We start from the raw sequence: 13,346 nt of genomic DNA on the forward strand, positions 1-13,346 counted from the left end.
CACACAGAGCCTCACAATGTGACGGTATGTGACCCTCGTCTTCATCAAAAAGCATGTCAGTCAGCAGAACATTGAAAACCCTGCAAGTTCTTCTACAAACTTTCTGCCACATATTAACTTCTAGAAGGATTTTTTTGAAAAATTTCAATACTAGGGCACTGTAATGTTTTTATCCCATGTGATTTTGAAAAAAAACAGCACGAGTTTTCCACCTAATTAATGCTAATTATGGCACCTGTAAAGCTTGCTTATCAAAGGATATATTGCTTTATTTTTAATATTCGCAGGTTTTGTGAGATTGTATGTGAATTGTAAGAAATGCAAATTTCAATCAATACTGATCATGAAGAATGAATTTATTTTGATATCAACAGCAATAACTTTTACACAGAAGTAGTACATGAGACAGTATAGGACACTTGGGTAAGTTAGGGGGTCTTTTTTGGGTGGGAAAGATATAGAACACTTGGTAACTTAGGGGGTCCTTTTTTTTTTTTTTTTCTTTCTTGCCATCACCGAGGAGACGTACTTCATTTCACATGCTAGGGGCCCTCATTTGTACACTATATATAAACATGGAGTACCTTCAGGGCCGTGGCATTCCAGGCGGGCATTCGGCTGTGCTGATGTGTCTCAGTTGGTTGGCTGTCATGTAATTTGCCCCGGCATACCAACACTATGAACACTGTGTAAGTATTTATCGATCTGTTACGAGTGTGACGATAGATCAGTCTGAGCATGCGTGAGGCTTACAACATTACGTCATTGCCTTAGCCTTTAGTCCCTCGCGCGCGCGCGCGGCCAGATTTGACAGATTTTATCGTTCACTGGCAGAGTTCCAAAAATCCAGATACTTTGTATCAAAGAGTGTTTCCTTTTAGGGTTGACTTTGACAATGAGTGTTTCCGTTTAGGGTTTAATCTTGGCAAATATGGACATGATCCGCCCAAAGTTTATAAATAGAGGTCAAATTATGAACTCTGGGTGCACTCAAGACCTTTGACACGGAGGTTAACTCAGCCCCTTTTTAAGGTAAATAGTAGCTTTTGTCTTTGTTAGCTAAGCTTCATTAGTAATAGAATATATAAAGTCCAAATGTTCATCGAAAAGACGTGCTTCGTGTACATATTAATTTGCTGATCGCAGTAATCACCGTAAACCCCTTTCTTTCAAGGAAAGTCTGTCTTATGTGTATTTTTAATTTTATTTGTACAGAATCTAACCATGGACGCCGAGTGGGATGACCTATCGCTGACAAATTCCCAATTGGACGCAGTATTTGCGTTGGCAGACCAACACTATGAAAATGCTGTAAGTATTTATTTATTTATTTTTCTGTTTATTTAATCGATTTTCTTTTCATTTTTTTTTATTTTGCGGTGATTTCTTTTCAGGGATTGGGGTTCCGTACTGTTGTGTTAGAAGTGACAAATCCGTGCTGCATGTGCATGTAATCAAGTTGACATAATTTAATTTCACGTCCGCTTCCCCCCCTACATATTTGATGTAAACTTTTTTTAAATTGTGAAGGGATTCCTTTGAAGGAAAATATTTCATGTAATTTTTTCATTTTTCATTTCTACAGAACGAGTCGCCTCTGTCGGAGTCCCACCAACCCGTTCAACAACCAGTAATGGCAGTATTGGGATCGCCGAAAAATCATGATCATGATGTAAGTAACATTTACAAATACATTTATTGTGTTGTCTGATTACCCCTACCCCTATACGGAAACGTTTTCCTCGCTGTACAGAGAACCAAAGGCAAAATAGTTGAAATTGGACAGAATTTTCATTTCAAATTCGATGCCGCCGTGCCGTGCGTGATCAAAATCAGTGCATGTAAACACTGCGTAACAACGGTGCGGTGCGTGCATTGCACTCTGTCGTGTGTTGTCTGATTACCCCTACCCCTACACGGAAACTTTTTCCTCGCTGTAAAAAAAAAAGAACCAAAGGCAAAATAGTTGAAGTTGGATAGAATTTTCATTTCAAATTCGATGCCGCCGTGCATGTAAACACTGCGTGGCGGTGTATATGGTGCGTGAATATTGCACTCTGTCGATCTTGTCATCAGCCATAGTGCCATTGACCCGTCACTCGATGCGTGATCAGTCGACTGGGTTGAGGTCAATGATCTTTTGCAATACTGTATTAGCCAGTCACACGTAAATATTATCTTCTCAAAATTAGGTTATGCGACCAGGTCGTGATCTTACCATGCAGCAACTTTGTAGCAATTTTTTTTTGATTGACAGTCAAACCTTGCTGTGCTGTTTGGGTATGGGGCCCTGGGGGAAGTGTAAAATTCCGTCTTTTGTTCTGCAACAGACAAACCTTCTCGCCCGTATCTGGCTCTGTTTTGAGCGGGGATCCCCCCACAAACTAAAATAAATAAATAAATAAATAAACGAAGTCTGGAGTATGCTGTGCAAATAGTAATTTAACTAAAAAATTATCACCTCTTCCACCGGACCGCGAGGAATTGAACTGTTGAAGTATCGTAGTGTACAGTGCTCGAGAATTTCTGTGTACGCACGCACAGGCGACCTCGATCAGGTCATGATTTGTTATTGTATGGAGAGTTCAACTTTGGTGTACATTTCTGATCGATAGTTATTCAGTGTGCGTCCGGACATGATCACAGGGAGTTCTGTAATGGTAGTGTGTTCGTAAACTACGCGTAGACATTTTAACAGATCAATAAATTTATCGATCGGTCTTTGAAATCTCTTCAGACGTGTTTCACTTGAAATCGTCGTTATGCACTGAACAGGGCTGTCGCCTGCACGGATGTATGTACACTGCGCAAGTTTGTTTTATGGTTTCATCATGCGTTGACCTCTGCAGACCGTACATGTATATAACTGAAGTTGGGGTTCAATCCAACTGTTTTGAGTAAACAAAATACGCTTTGTTCTGATTGCTCTTTGTATTATTTTGTGTATATGTGTTTCTAAAGAGGAAAGTGTAGGAGAAAAAAAAAAACTTTTTTTTTAAAAGCTTCATATATCGTACTGAGTGTGATTACATTTATTCTATTCTAGGACCTCAGTCAATGCATGATATATGATGATGAGGAGGAGGAGGAGGATGGTGGTAGTCTCAATCAATTTCCGTAAGTTAAAATTTTATGTTCATTCATTCATTCATTAAACGAAATAGGGAAAAACAGCAATTGTATTCCTTGACACCTCTACATAATATATTTAATGATCAAAAAGTAATAATGGAAAAAGAAATAGGGAAAAACAGTCAATTTTATTTCTTGACAAACTTGTATTATATATTTACTGAACAAAACAGTAATGCTAGAAAATCAGTATTCATGATTGCTGTGCCTTTTCTGCAAAGTAATATTTTTCTGATTATTTTTTTTTACAGACGAATTCCGCATAAACCGAGAAAGCAGTACATCAAACTCAGAAGAAATCTTGTCATGGTCAAGAAAACATGGGATTTTCCATGGGGAGAAGAAACCAACATCAGCGAAGAAAACGGTACTGTGGGGTCAACATCAACATTAACTGGTAGTAGTAGTAGTAGTTGTAATTCTCATAGCAGTTGTAATAGTAGCAGTAGTTATAATTCTCATAGCAGTGACACTAGTTCCCATGATAGTGATAGTGATAGTTCTAGTTGTCAAAGCAAAGATATTCATAGTTGTAATAGTGATCATAGCCAAATCACAGAAAGCGAGGATAATATTGCCACACAGGATTTCAATGTAAAATTAAAAGACCTCCTACACTCCTACATTCCTCATTCCCCCTCAAATATTCAAGATACTCAGCGTTCATCCAATTCTTCTGTCCCCATGAATACCCAAGAATTTAATACCAAATGGCAGGCCCTCCTCTCAAATAATCATCAGCCTTCTACACCAAGTTCTTCCCCCTCATCACATCCAACACGTCAGATTGGCGGGGGGTCAACTGATGACCTGTCGTCAGAAGATTCGCCATCAGATGAAGACAGCGGCGCAAAGTATTACACCATCATACGTGTCCGTGAACGACAAGTGAAGAAATTCAATGCTACAGCTCATGACTACGAGATACAATTCAATGACATCCAACCGGTGCGTGGTTTCGTGCAAGTGATGGCGGTGCTACAAGATGTGTTTGAGAGTATTATTAGCCGACTCACCCATGGCATCTCTCCAAGGGACAGAGTACGCATTACACTTGAAAGTCCGTCCCTTCCCTATCAAATCTGGTTACCTTTTTCCCCTGTTCAAGAACTGACTGTGGACAGAGTGTTGGGCGAAATTGAACGTGTACTGCAGTCCTATGAAGAATTCACCCTAGATGAGAATGTTTCTATCAACTTCATTCATGTGCACATGCCTGTTGGGACGGGAAAGAGGTGGGGATGGAGACCTGTCAACATAGCCCGTCGCCTCCGACTGATGAGAAGTATCATTCGCATCACTAATACCGATGAATTATGCTGTGCACGAGCCATAGTGACAGCAACAGCCCACATCAACCGTAACAGTGATCCAGGATGGGACTATGTGCGAAAGGGACGACACGAGCAGACAATACGTGCATCCAAACTAATGGCCAAAGCAGGTATTTCATCAGGGCCATGTGGACATGAAGAACTCGACAAATTACAAGCTGTCCTTCCATCCTATCGAATCCATGTTATTTCAGATGAGACGTTGGGTTCACTTGCTTATCAGGGAAAGGTCACCGCTGAACACAATATTTACCTGTACCATCATAACAATCACTATGATGTCATCACATCAATGCCGGCATTTCTACAGAGAAACTATTACTGTCACCACTGTCACAAAGGGTACCAAAAAAGCATGATCACATCTGTGAAGTTTTCTGCAAGTGTTGCTATGTTCCATCTGTATGTCCAGCAACAGATAATCAGGTCTACTGCAAAGATTGTCATCGCTACTTTCGAGGTCAACAATGCTTCAACAACCATAAAACACCTGGTCCCCTCGCTCAATATGCAACATGTCAAATCATTCGTCGCTGCAATTTGTGTGGTGTAACCATCATTGGGAAAACAGAAAGAAAGATAATGACCACAATTGTGGTGAAAAATACTGCAGAGTATGTAGACTGTACCAAGACAGTGACCATTTATGCTACATCCAGCCCATCCACGTAAAAAAGAAGAAGAAGTCCACCAGAGATAGTATTCATGACGATGATGTTGACTTATTCGACTTTGAAGCTGAAGAAGGAGCGAAGAGGACAGTGAAAAGAGATGAAGTACTATTTCTTTGATTTTGAATGTACCCAAGATGAGGGCGTCCATATACCCAACTTGTGCATTGTCCAGTCCGAGTCATGTTCAGAGCAGGTGTTCTATGGTCCCAACACCAAGCAAGAGTTTTGCGATTGGGCACTCACAGAAGAAAACGCCGTCAGTACTTTCATCGCACACAATCTGCAAGGTTATGACGGACAATTCATACTGCAATACTGCCATGAAAACAACGTTCAACCTGAAGTCATCATCAATGGAACCAAAATCATGCGCATCTTCATCCCCAACTTAAACATCAAGTTCATTGACTCTTATAATTTCCTACCTGTGGCTTGGCTCAACTTCCTGACATGTTTGAGCTGAATGAACTGCACAAGGCTACTTCCCCCATTTCTTCAATACAGCAGAGAATCAAGATTACATCGGTCCCCTCCCAGATTCCAGATACTACGGCCCCGATGGCATGAAACAGCATGCGAGAGAGAAATTCCTAAAGTGGTATGAAGACGAAAGATTGAAAAACCGCCCTTTCAACCTGACACAAGAGCTTGAAGACTACTGCAGAAGTGATGTAGACATCCTGAGGAGGAGTTGTTTGAAATTTCAAGACATGTTCAAACAACAGAATGGTGTGGATCCGTTCAGAGATTGTGTGACCATCGCATCAGCCTGCAATGTCGTTTTACGCAAGAATTTTCTCAAGAAAGATACCATCGGGGTCATTCCAGACCATGGTTACATCCACCGAAGAAATCAATCTGTCATTGCATTGCAGTGGTTAGAGTGGATTACATTCAAGAATGATGTCAACATTCAACACGTCCACAATGGAGGTGAGAAGAAAATTGACCGCTATTGGTAGATGGCTATGACGAAGAAAGCAGAACACAGTATATGAGATGCACGGTTGCTACTACCATGGCTGTCCTCGATGCTATGAAGACCATGACATTGTCAACACTAAAGTCGAGAAGACGATGGCAGATCTTTACCAAAGTACCCAAGATAAGATGCGATTTCTACGTTACCATGGCTTTAGAGTGATCGAAAAGTGGGAGTGTGACTTCGAGAAAGAAATTCATGAAAACCAAGAACTGCAAGAATTCGTCAAGTCACTTGATTTACAGGAGCCCCTTCATCCACGAGATGCATTCTTTGGCGGTAGAACCAATGCCACTACACTATACCACGAATGTGTTGATGATGAAGAAATTCACTACGTGGATTTCACCAGCCTCTACCCCTACGTCAACAAGTACTGTAAGTACCCTATCAAACATCCAGTAGTCCGCACCAAGAACATTGTACTCCCTGTTCAATTATACTTTGGTCTGGCAAAATGTCGAGTTCTGCCTCCTCGAAAACTCTACTTTCCTGTTCTCCCCCTCCGAGTGGAAAAGAAGCTAATGTTTCCCCTTTGCAGAAGTTGTGCAGATACCAAACAACAGTCACCATGTGAGCATAATGACGAACAACTTGGACAACACCCGAATTAGCGAAAGCTGTCGAGAAGGGGTACAAGATCATCAAAGTGTTTGAGGTATGGCACTACAGAGAAAGAGAAGTGTACAACAGAGAATCGCACACAGGTGGGCTCTTTACCGATTACATCAACACTTTCTTAAAGTTGAAACAAGAGAATAGTGGTTGGCCTTCATGGTGTCAGACAGAAGATGACCAAGATCGGTACAATCCGTGAGTACTATGACAGAGAGGGAATCCTTCTTGACAAGACAAAGATTCACCGAAATCCAGGCCAACGAGCATTGGCAAAACTAATGCTGAATTCTATGTGGGGCAAGTTTGCACAACGCAACAACTTTCCACAGCTGCAGTACATCAAAGAACCTGCAGAACTCTTCCGCCTGCTTACAAGTGAACAACACATTGTCAACAACTTGTCTTTCGTCAATGACGACATGGTTGCTGTTCAACATACGCTTCGGGATGAATTTGTTGAGGGGGCTGTCAACACCAATGTTGTCATCGCTGCATTTACCACTGCCTATGCTCGTCTGAAATTGTACGATCTCCTTGAGGCCATTGGTGAACGGGTCTTGTACTTCGACACTGATTCAGTCATCTTTGTCAGCAAACCAGACCAGTACGAACCACCTCTTGGTGATTACTTGGGTGATCTCACCAACGAACTGGATCCTCCCAGCAATTTCATCACCAAGTTCGTGTCAGGGGGAGCTAAAAACTACGCCTTCTGTCTAGCACAGCCCGACAGGAAAGGTAACACCACTCTGTGTAAAGTCAGGGGAATCACCTTAAATTACCGCAACAGCTTAGACGTCAACTTTGATGCCATCACTCGTCTTGTCACCACCTGTCCAACATCAACCATCACCGTGAATGACCCCGTCAAAATCCGACGTGTTGGATGTAATGTAGTATCAAAAGCGAAAGTAAAAAGTATGCCCTAGTTTATGATAAAAGAGCTCTGATTGGAAATTACAAAACTCTTCCCTACGGTTATTAAACTGTACATTGTATTTGAAACCCCCCCCCAAGAAATATCAATTAATGAATGTCACTAAATATTTGGCAAATGTTTTCTAGTATTTCAAAACATTGTGTTATCAAATTAGTTTTGAATGCTTTGTCAGATATTGTATTTTGCAACTCAAGAGGTTTTAAAGATCACATTTAAAGAAAATTTTAAGAATTGTCAATGTTTATACTTAGGCATGAACTCATTGTATTTTATTGTTGCATTTCAAGTTGTTTGAGGAGGATAATGTAAAGAATTTTAGTGAAGCTGTTTTCACAATTCTCGTGTGTTTCAGCAATCAATGAATCTATTGTATAAATCCTATTCAAAAAAAAAATGTCAAACTTGTGATCTTGTATACAGGTAGTTTTGGCAATTTAAAGAAAAAAGAAATCTGATCATTCTGTTTATTAGAGTTGTAAATTTCATTCATTTTTAAAGTCTTGAAATGTATGTGTTTGAATTTTTGAGAAAAGAAGATTTGAAATGAAATTTTGCAAATGAAAGAGATAAGAATGTACATTTTACTCCATGAAACTTTAGATATTGACTTTGGAATTGTTTTCGCGTTTTTTGAGAGAGAGAGAGTTCAAATAATCTGTAGATCTCAACTTTCATCTTTAAAATTTTTTATATGTGAACCAAACAAAAGTTCCTGATTAATCTTTTTGTAAAGTAATAAACTGACATCAATTGAGTTTATTTTAAATGATTCAGAGGCTGGTTTGAATTTATTTGTGAGTGTTTATGTGTAAACATTTGTTGAGTGAGGAAGTATGTTTGTGTGTGTGTGTGTGTGTGTGTGTGTGTCCCATTGCCCCGAAGGCCAAAAAGTGGGCCCTACTGCCCCGAGGGCCACCTAGGAAGATCGGTCTTTGTCGATGAATGAGATCACACTTTCCCTGTTTATGGACTCCCTCCACCCGTCTTGACCCTTTGAAGGCCCCTCAGCCCCTCGGGCCTTATTTTGCCCTCCCTCTGTCAAGAAATGAGAACATCCTTTCTAGTATAAGCTCGTACCATTTTAGAGTAAGGCTCATTTGACGTGATGGGTCTCATTCTGCAAACACTCTTGAAGCTGATCATCAATAATCGAGATTTCTCCAGTCCTATGTTCTTCCTGTATTTGTGTGTGCTGCCATACATCATCTATGGTAAATTTTTCAAAAGGAAGCCAGTCTCATGTTATGAAAACATTGATCTGAGTGGAGAGATTGACTGAAAGGAAATCAACCAAAAAAAAAGTCCCATCACGGTGAAGATCAAGTTGGTCAACTTGGTATAACCATGCCACGAATGCGAAAGAACTGTCCTTACCCTGGTTGTCATGCAAAACATCTCGTAAGACTGGCAAATCATCTCACACAAGTGCATAATATTGAAGATAAACTTGAAAGACAGAGATTTTTGAAACTGGCCAGACAATCTGACACTCATCAATTGATGTGCCAGTTGATACGAATCGTTCGTCTTCTGTCTGAACAACATCAATCAAGTCAATCATGGATGCAAGACTACAACATCCATTCACTGCTCTCATATGTGGACCCACACAGTCAGGCAAAACTGAATTCGTCAAACGACTGCTGAAGGAACGGGAAACTATGATTTTTCCGTCACCTGAGCGTATTGTCTGGTGCTATGGAGAATATCAACCTGCCTATACGGAACTGGCTGCCCTTATCCCTAGCATTCATTTTGTTGAAGGCATTCCTGAAGAGTTGACAGTATGTTTTCCCCTCACCAATCCAACTTATTGATTATTGATGATCTGATGTCAGAAATGGAAATGACAAGAGAATTACCAATCTGTTCACCAAAGGTTCTCATCATCGTAATCTCTCTGTCATGCTTATCTTACAAAATCTGTTTTCATCAAGGCAGAGAGACTCGAACCATGAGTCTGAATTCACATTATCTGGTCTTGTTTAAAAATCCAAGAGACGGATCACAGATCACTCATTTAGCCAAACAAATGTACCCAGGACACACCCGTTTCATCCAAGAAGCTTTCACCGATGCCTCCCGTGAACCCTATGGTTATCTCCTCATTGACCTGAAACCCAACACACCGAAGTCCTTCGCCTGCGCACGAACATTTTCCAGGAGAGACTGCCTTTGTTTACGTCAGGAAAACAAAAATAGACATGATGACATGAAATGCCATCATTTCATCATGTCTCAGCGAATGAGAAAACATGCTCATTTTCTCTCTGTGTTAGCCAAGGGCAATCCAAAGCAACAGAGGGGGATCATCGAGGGAGCCAGTAACAATTTAATCCATTGCCTCTGTGAATGTTGTCTGAACATTCTTCGGGAAGTGTTCCACTGTCATCTGCTCAAAAGAAGAAATTGAGCAAATACAACATCATCTTCGCACACTGTCAAATAAAAAGGTTTCAACATCAAAGAAGAAGAAGATACTTGTGCAAAAGGGTGGATTTCTCTCAGCCGTCCTAGGGCCTGTGCTGTCTGTGTTGGGAAGTCTCCTCTTTAAGTGAATTGTCACCATGCCCATGGAACATGCCAAGAAGATGGCACTTGTGCCACAGGAATTACTAGATACCATACAACTACAGCAGAATCAAACAACAAACCCTGTGACGAAGATGCTGTCCTCTCTCGATCGGAAGATGCAACAATTCTTGGAAAGAGAAGACATCACCGATGATGAAAAGGCAAAACTGTACCAACAGACTCTTCAGCAGTACAGGGCTTACATTGATAAAAGGAAGGAACCTGTTCAAATCAGTATCCTCCCCTCTGAAACTTCAACGGGTACCACTACCGCTGTGTCTTCTTCAGGGTCTCCATTAGCTAAGGGCACGGAAGAGGAAGGCATAGACAAGCCAAAGCCCTTGGGTAGTGTGGAGCAGGATGTGATGGAAAGTGTGCCAAAATCCCTCCGACGAAAAGCACACTTGCTCCTTCAGAAAGTGAAACAGCATGACTCCGTGGATTGGAATGAGAAAGGGGAATTAACGTACGACGGCAACCCCTTACCTGGAACTCATATGGTAGACCTCATCAACGACACCTTACGTCGGAGGAAAACCTTCACTCCTAGAGGGTGGCAACAATTTGCCCGAGTGCTGTCTGACATGAATGTACCCCAAGATCTGATTGGCAACAAGGAAAGATGGAACTGGATTCAGTCTCAGCGAAAATCAAAAGGATTGTTTCAGCCAAGAGGTGATGATGATGAAGAAGGTGATCATGGAGTATTTGCTGGACAATCATCCGCCAAAAAGAAAAAGATAAGGAGGGAGATACGTCCTGTCATTTCAACTGCTGCAAGACCGCAACATCGACCATCCATGACAGGGAATTGGCTCAACTTTTAAAACATCACTCGACAATTTGATGATAGTCATTCCAAAGGAGACCTCTGTCATGGAGTGTTGTCCACCTTCTCTATCCCTTGGCGATGTCCTCAAACGGGTGAGGTGCCTCTGTGCTTGCTGCTCTGGATCCATCGTCATCAAACATGAAACCTGTGACGAAATTGACGGACTTGGATCAGCACCTAAGCCAGGTGTATTACGATCCAAGTCATTCCGCAAGTTTTGGAGGAATCGATGCTGTTTACCGTGCTGCAAAAGAGGAGGGAATAAAGACCACCCGTCAGAAAGTGAGAGAATGGATGCAACATCAGGACACTTACACATTACACAAACCAGTGAGGTGGAAGTTTCCAAGGGCTAGAGTAATTGTCGGTGGAATGGATCAACAGTGGCAATCTGATCTTGCGGATGTCAGTTCACTAGCAAAATACAATTCAGGGTTCCGATACATCCTCACCTGCATTGATATTTTATCCAAGTATGCCTGGGCCATTCCCTTGAAAGACAAACGAGGAGCCACTTTGGTGGCAGCGTTTGAACAGATTTTGAAGACTGGACGAAAACCAGAAAAACTACAAACGGATCAAGGCAAAGAATTCGTGAACCACCTATTTCAGAAATTTCTGAAGAGTGAAGACATTCAATTTTTCACCACCGGAAACGAAACCAAAGCTTCTGTGGTTGAGCGTTTCAATCGTACCCTGAAAACTAAAGTGTGGAAGTACTTTACCAGAAACAACACCCTAAGCTACCTATCGGTGCTTCCTCAGCTAATGCAATCTTACAACAACACTTGGCATCGCAGCATCAAGAGAAAACCAGCGTCTGTCAACAAGACCAATGAAAAAGAGGTGTGGGATACTCTGTACAGTGACTATGAACAGAAGACGGTGAAATTCAAATTCAGTGTGGGAGAACAAGTGAGAATCAGCAAAACTAAACGTATGTTCAAGAAAGGTTATCTGCCAAATTGGACAGAAGAAATCTTCACTGTGTCGAAAAGGATCTCAAGTCGACCACCCCTTTACAAGCTGAAAGATTTTGATGAGGAGGAATTAGAAGGTACTTTCTATGAACAAGAACTACAAAAAGTTGTCAAGAAAGAGGACGACGTCTTCAGAGTGGAAAAAATACTCAAAACAAGAAAGAGAAAGGGCAAGACTGAATATCTGGTCAAGTGGTATGGTTGGCCATCCAAATTCAATAGTTGGGTCAGGGATCTGGCAAAACTATAAGAGGGATGACTCTGTTCGGAGAGTCACAGTCTGACCCCCACTTTCATCATGGCTGAACATCCGTTTTTCATGACACTACCGAGCAATGCATCGATGGATGTTTTCCCAGACAATGCAGTGACAGGCTACACTGTGAAATTACCCAAACACATTTCTCTGCGGGGCAACTGGAAGTGGCCTTGATGGACATACACTACCCTTTCTCTTGGTACAATGTGGTCGAGGGTAGAAACGTGCTGGCGTACGAAATTCAAGACCATAGGAAAACACTTGTCAAAATACCTGCAGGTTACTACGATGATTTTGGAAGTATACTGACCACTCTGAGAGAGCAAGGTTTACCCGACAACGTCCAATTGACATTTGACCCGGTATCAAGAAAAGTAACTGCTGATGTGAGTGAGGGTACCAGCCTCTACTTTCTACCAGGTCTGGCTGAAATCATGGGATTTTATCCCAATACCATCTTGAGGCAGAAGAACGATGCACCTTTCATGTTCAGTGTTCGAAACCTCTCTTCTCTGTATGTGTATTGCGACCTAGTGGACGACCAGTTGGTGGGAGATACCTTTGCACCCCTGTTGAGAATAGAAAATGTGGAAGGGATCCATGGACAGATGATCAACCGCACCTTCCACACGCCATACTTTCTTCCCCTGAGAAACCGTGAATTTGATACGGTAGAAGTCTACATAAGAGACGACACGGGTCAGAAAGTGCCATTTCAGGTGGGAAAGTGATCGTGACACTAGCCTTCAGAAAACGACGCCCTACACTATTGTAGCCTGAACCATGCCGTATAGACGTAAAATCTATGAAAGCAATCCGGCCACATACAAGAAGTTTTATTTGGATCAGGTGGGAAATGGAGCATCGTTCCAGGGGGCAGCCGTGCAGAGAGGATATGGCTTGGGCGGTATTTTGGGAGGCCTCTTCCGTGCAGCCACACCACTGCTCAAACAAGGTGCGAAAGTCTTAGGGAAACAGATGTTGAAAACGGGACTCAACATTGCAGGGGATGCACTCAGTG

At 41.7% G+C, this 13,346-nt stretch overlaps 2 protein-coding genes across 4 annotated transcripts in view; both read left to right on the plus strand.

Moving 5' to 3' along the window:
* The window catches only part of LOC139127405 (uncharacterized), a 100,065-nt gene that overhangs the window by 53,195 nt on the left and 33,524 nt on the right, over nucleotides 1–13,346 (plus strand). The gene's annotated exons all lie outside the window — the stretch shown is intronic.
* Nucleotides 512–5,024, plus strand: LOC139127394 (uncharacterized). Of its 3 annotated transcripts, none has more exons than XM_070693310.1 (5): nucleotides 512–689; nucleotides 1,216–1,311; nucleotides 1,586–1,672; nucleotides 3,047–3,117; nucleotides 3,384–5,024. In XM_070693310.1, exons 2-5 carry the CDS (start codon nucleotides 1,225–1,227, stop codon nucleotides 5,017–5,019), a joined length of 1,881 nt encoding a protein of 626 aa, XP_070549411.1. In that variant the 5' UTR covers nucleotides 512–689; nucleotides 1,216–1,224; the 3' UTR covers nucleotides 5,020–5,024. The 3 variants fall into 3 exon arrangements, with proteins under 3 accessions (XP_070549411.1, XP_070549412.1, XP_070549413.1); XM_070693311.1 differs by lacking the exon at nucleotides 512–689 and adding an exon at nucleotides 815–1,032; XM_070693312.1 differs by lacking the exon at nucleotides 512–689 and having other exon boundaries at nucleotides 1,103–1,311.

The sequence above is a fragment of the Ptychodera flava genome, unplaced genomic scaffold, assembly GCF_041260155.1.
Source record: "Ptychodera flava strain L36383 unplaced genomic scaffold, AS_Pfla_20210202 Scaffold_31__1_contigs__length_3010019_pilon, whole genome shotgun sequence".
NCBI classification, from domain to species: Eukaryota; Metazoa; Hemichordata; class Enteropneusta; family Ptychoderidae; genus Ptychodera; species Ptychodera flava.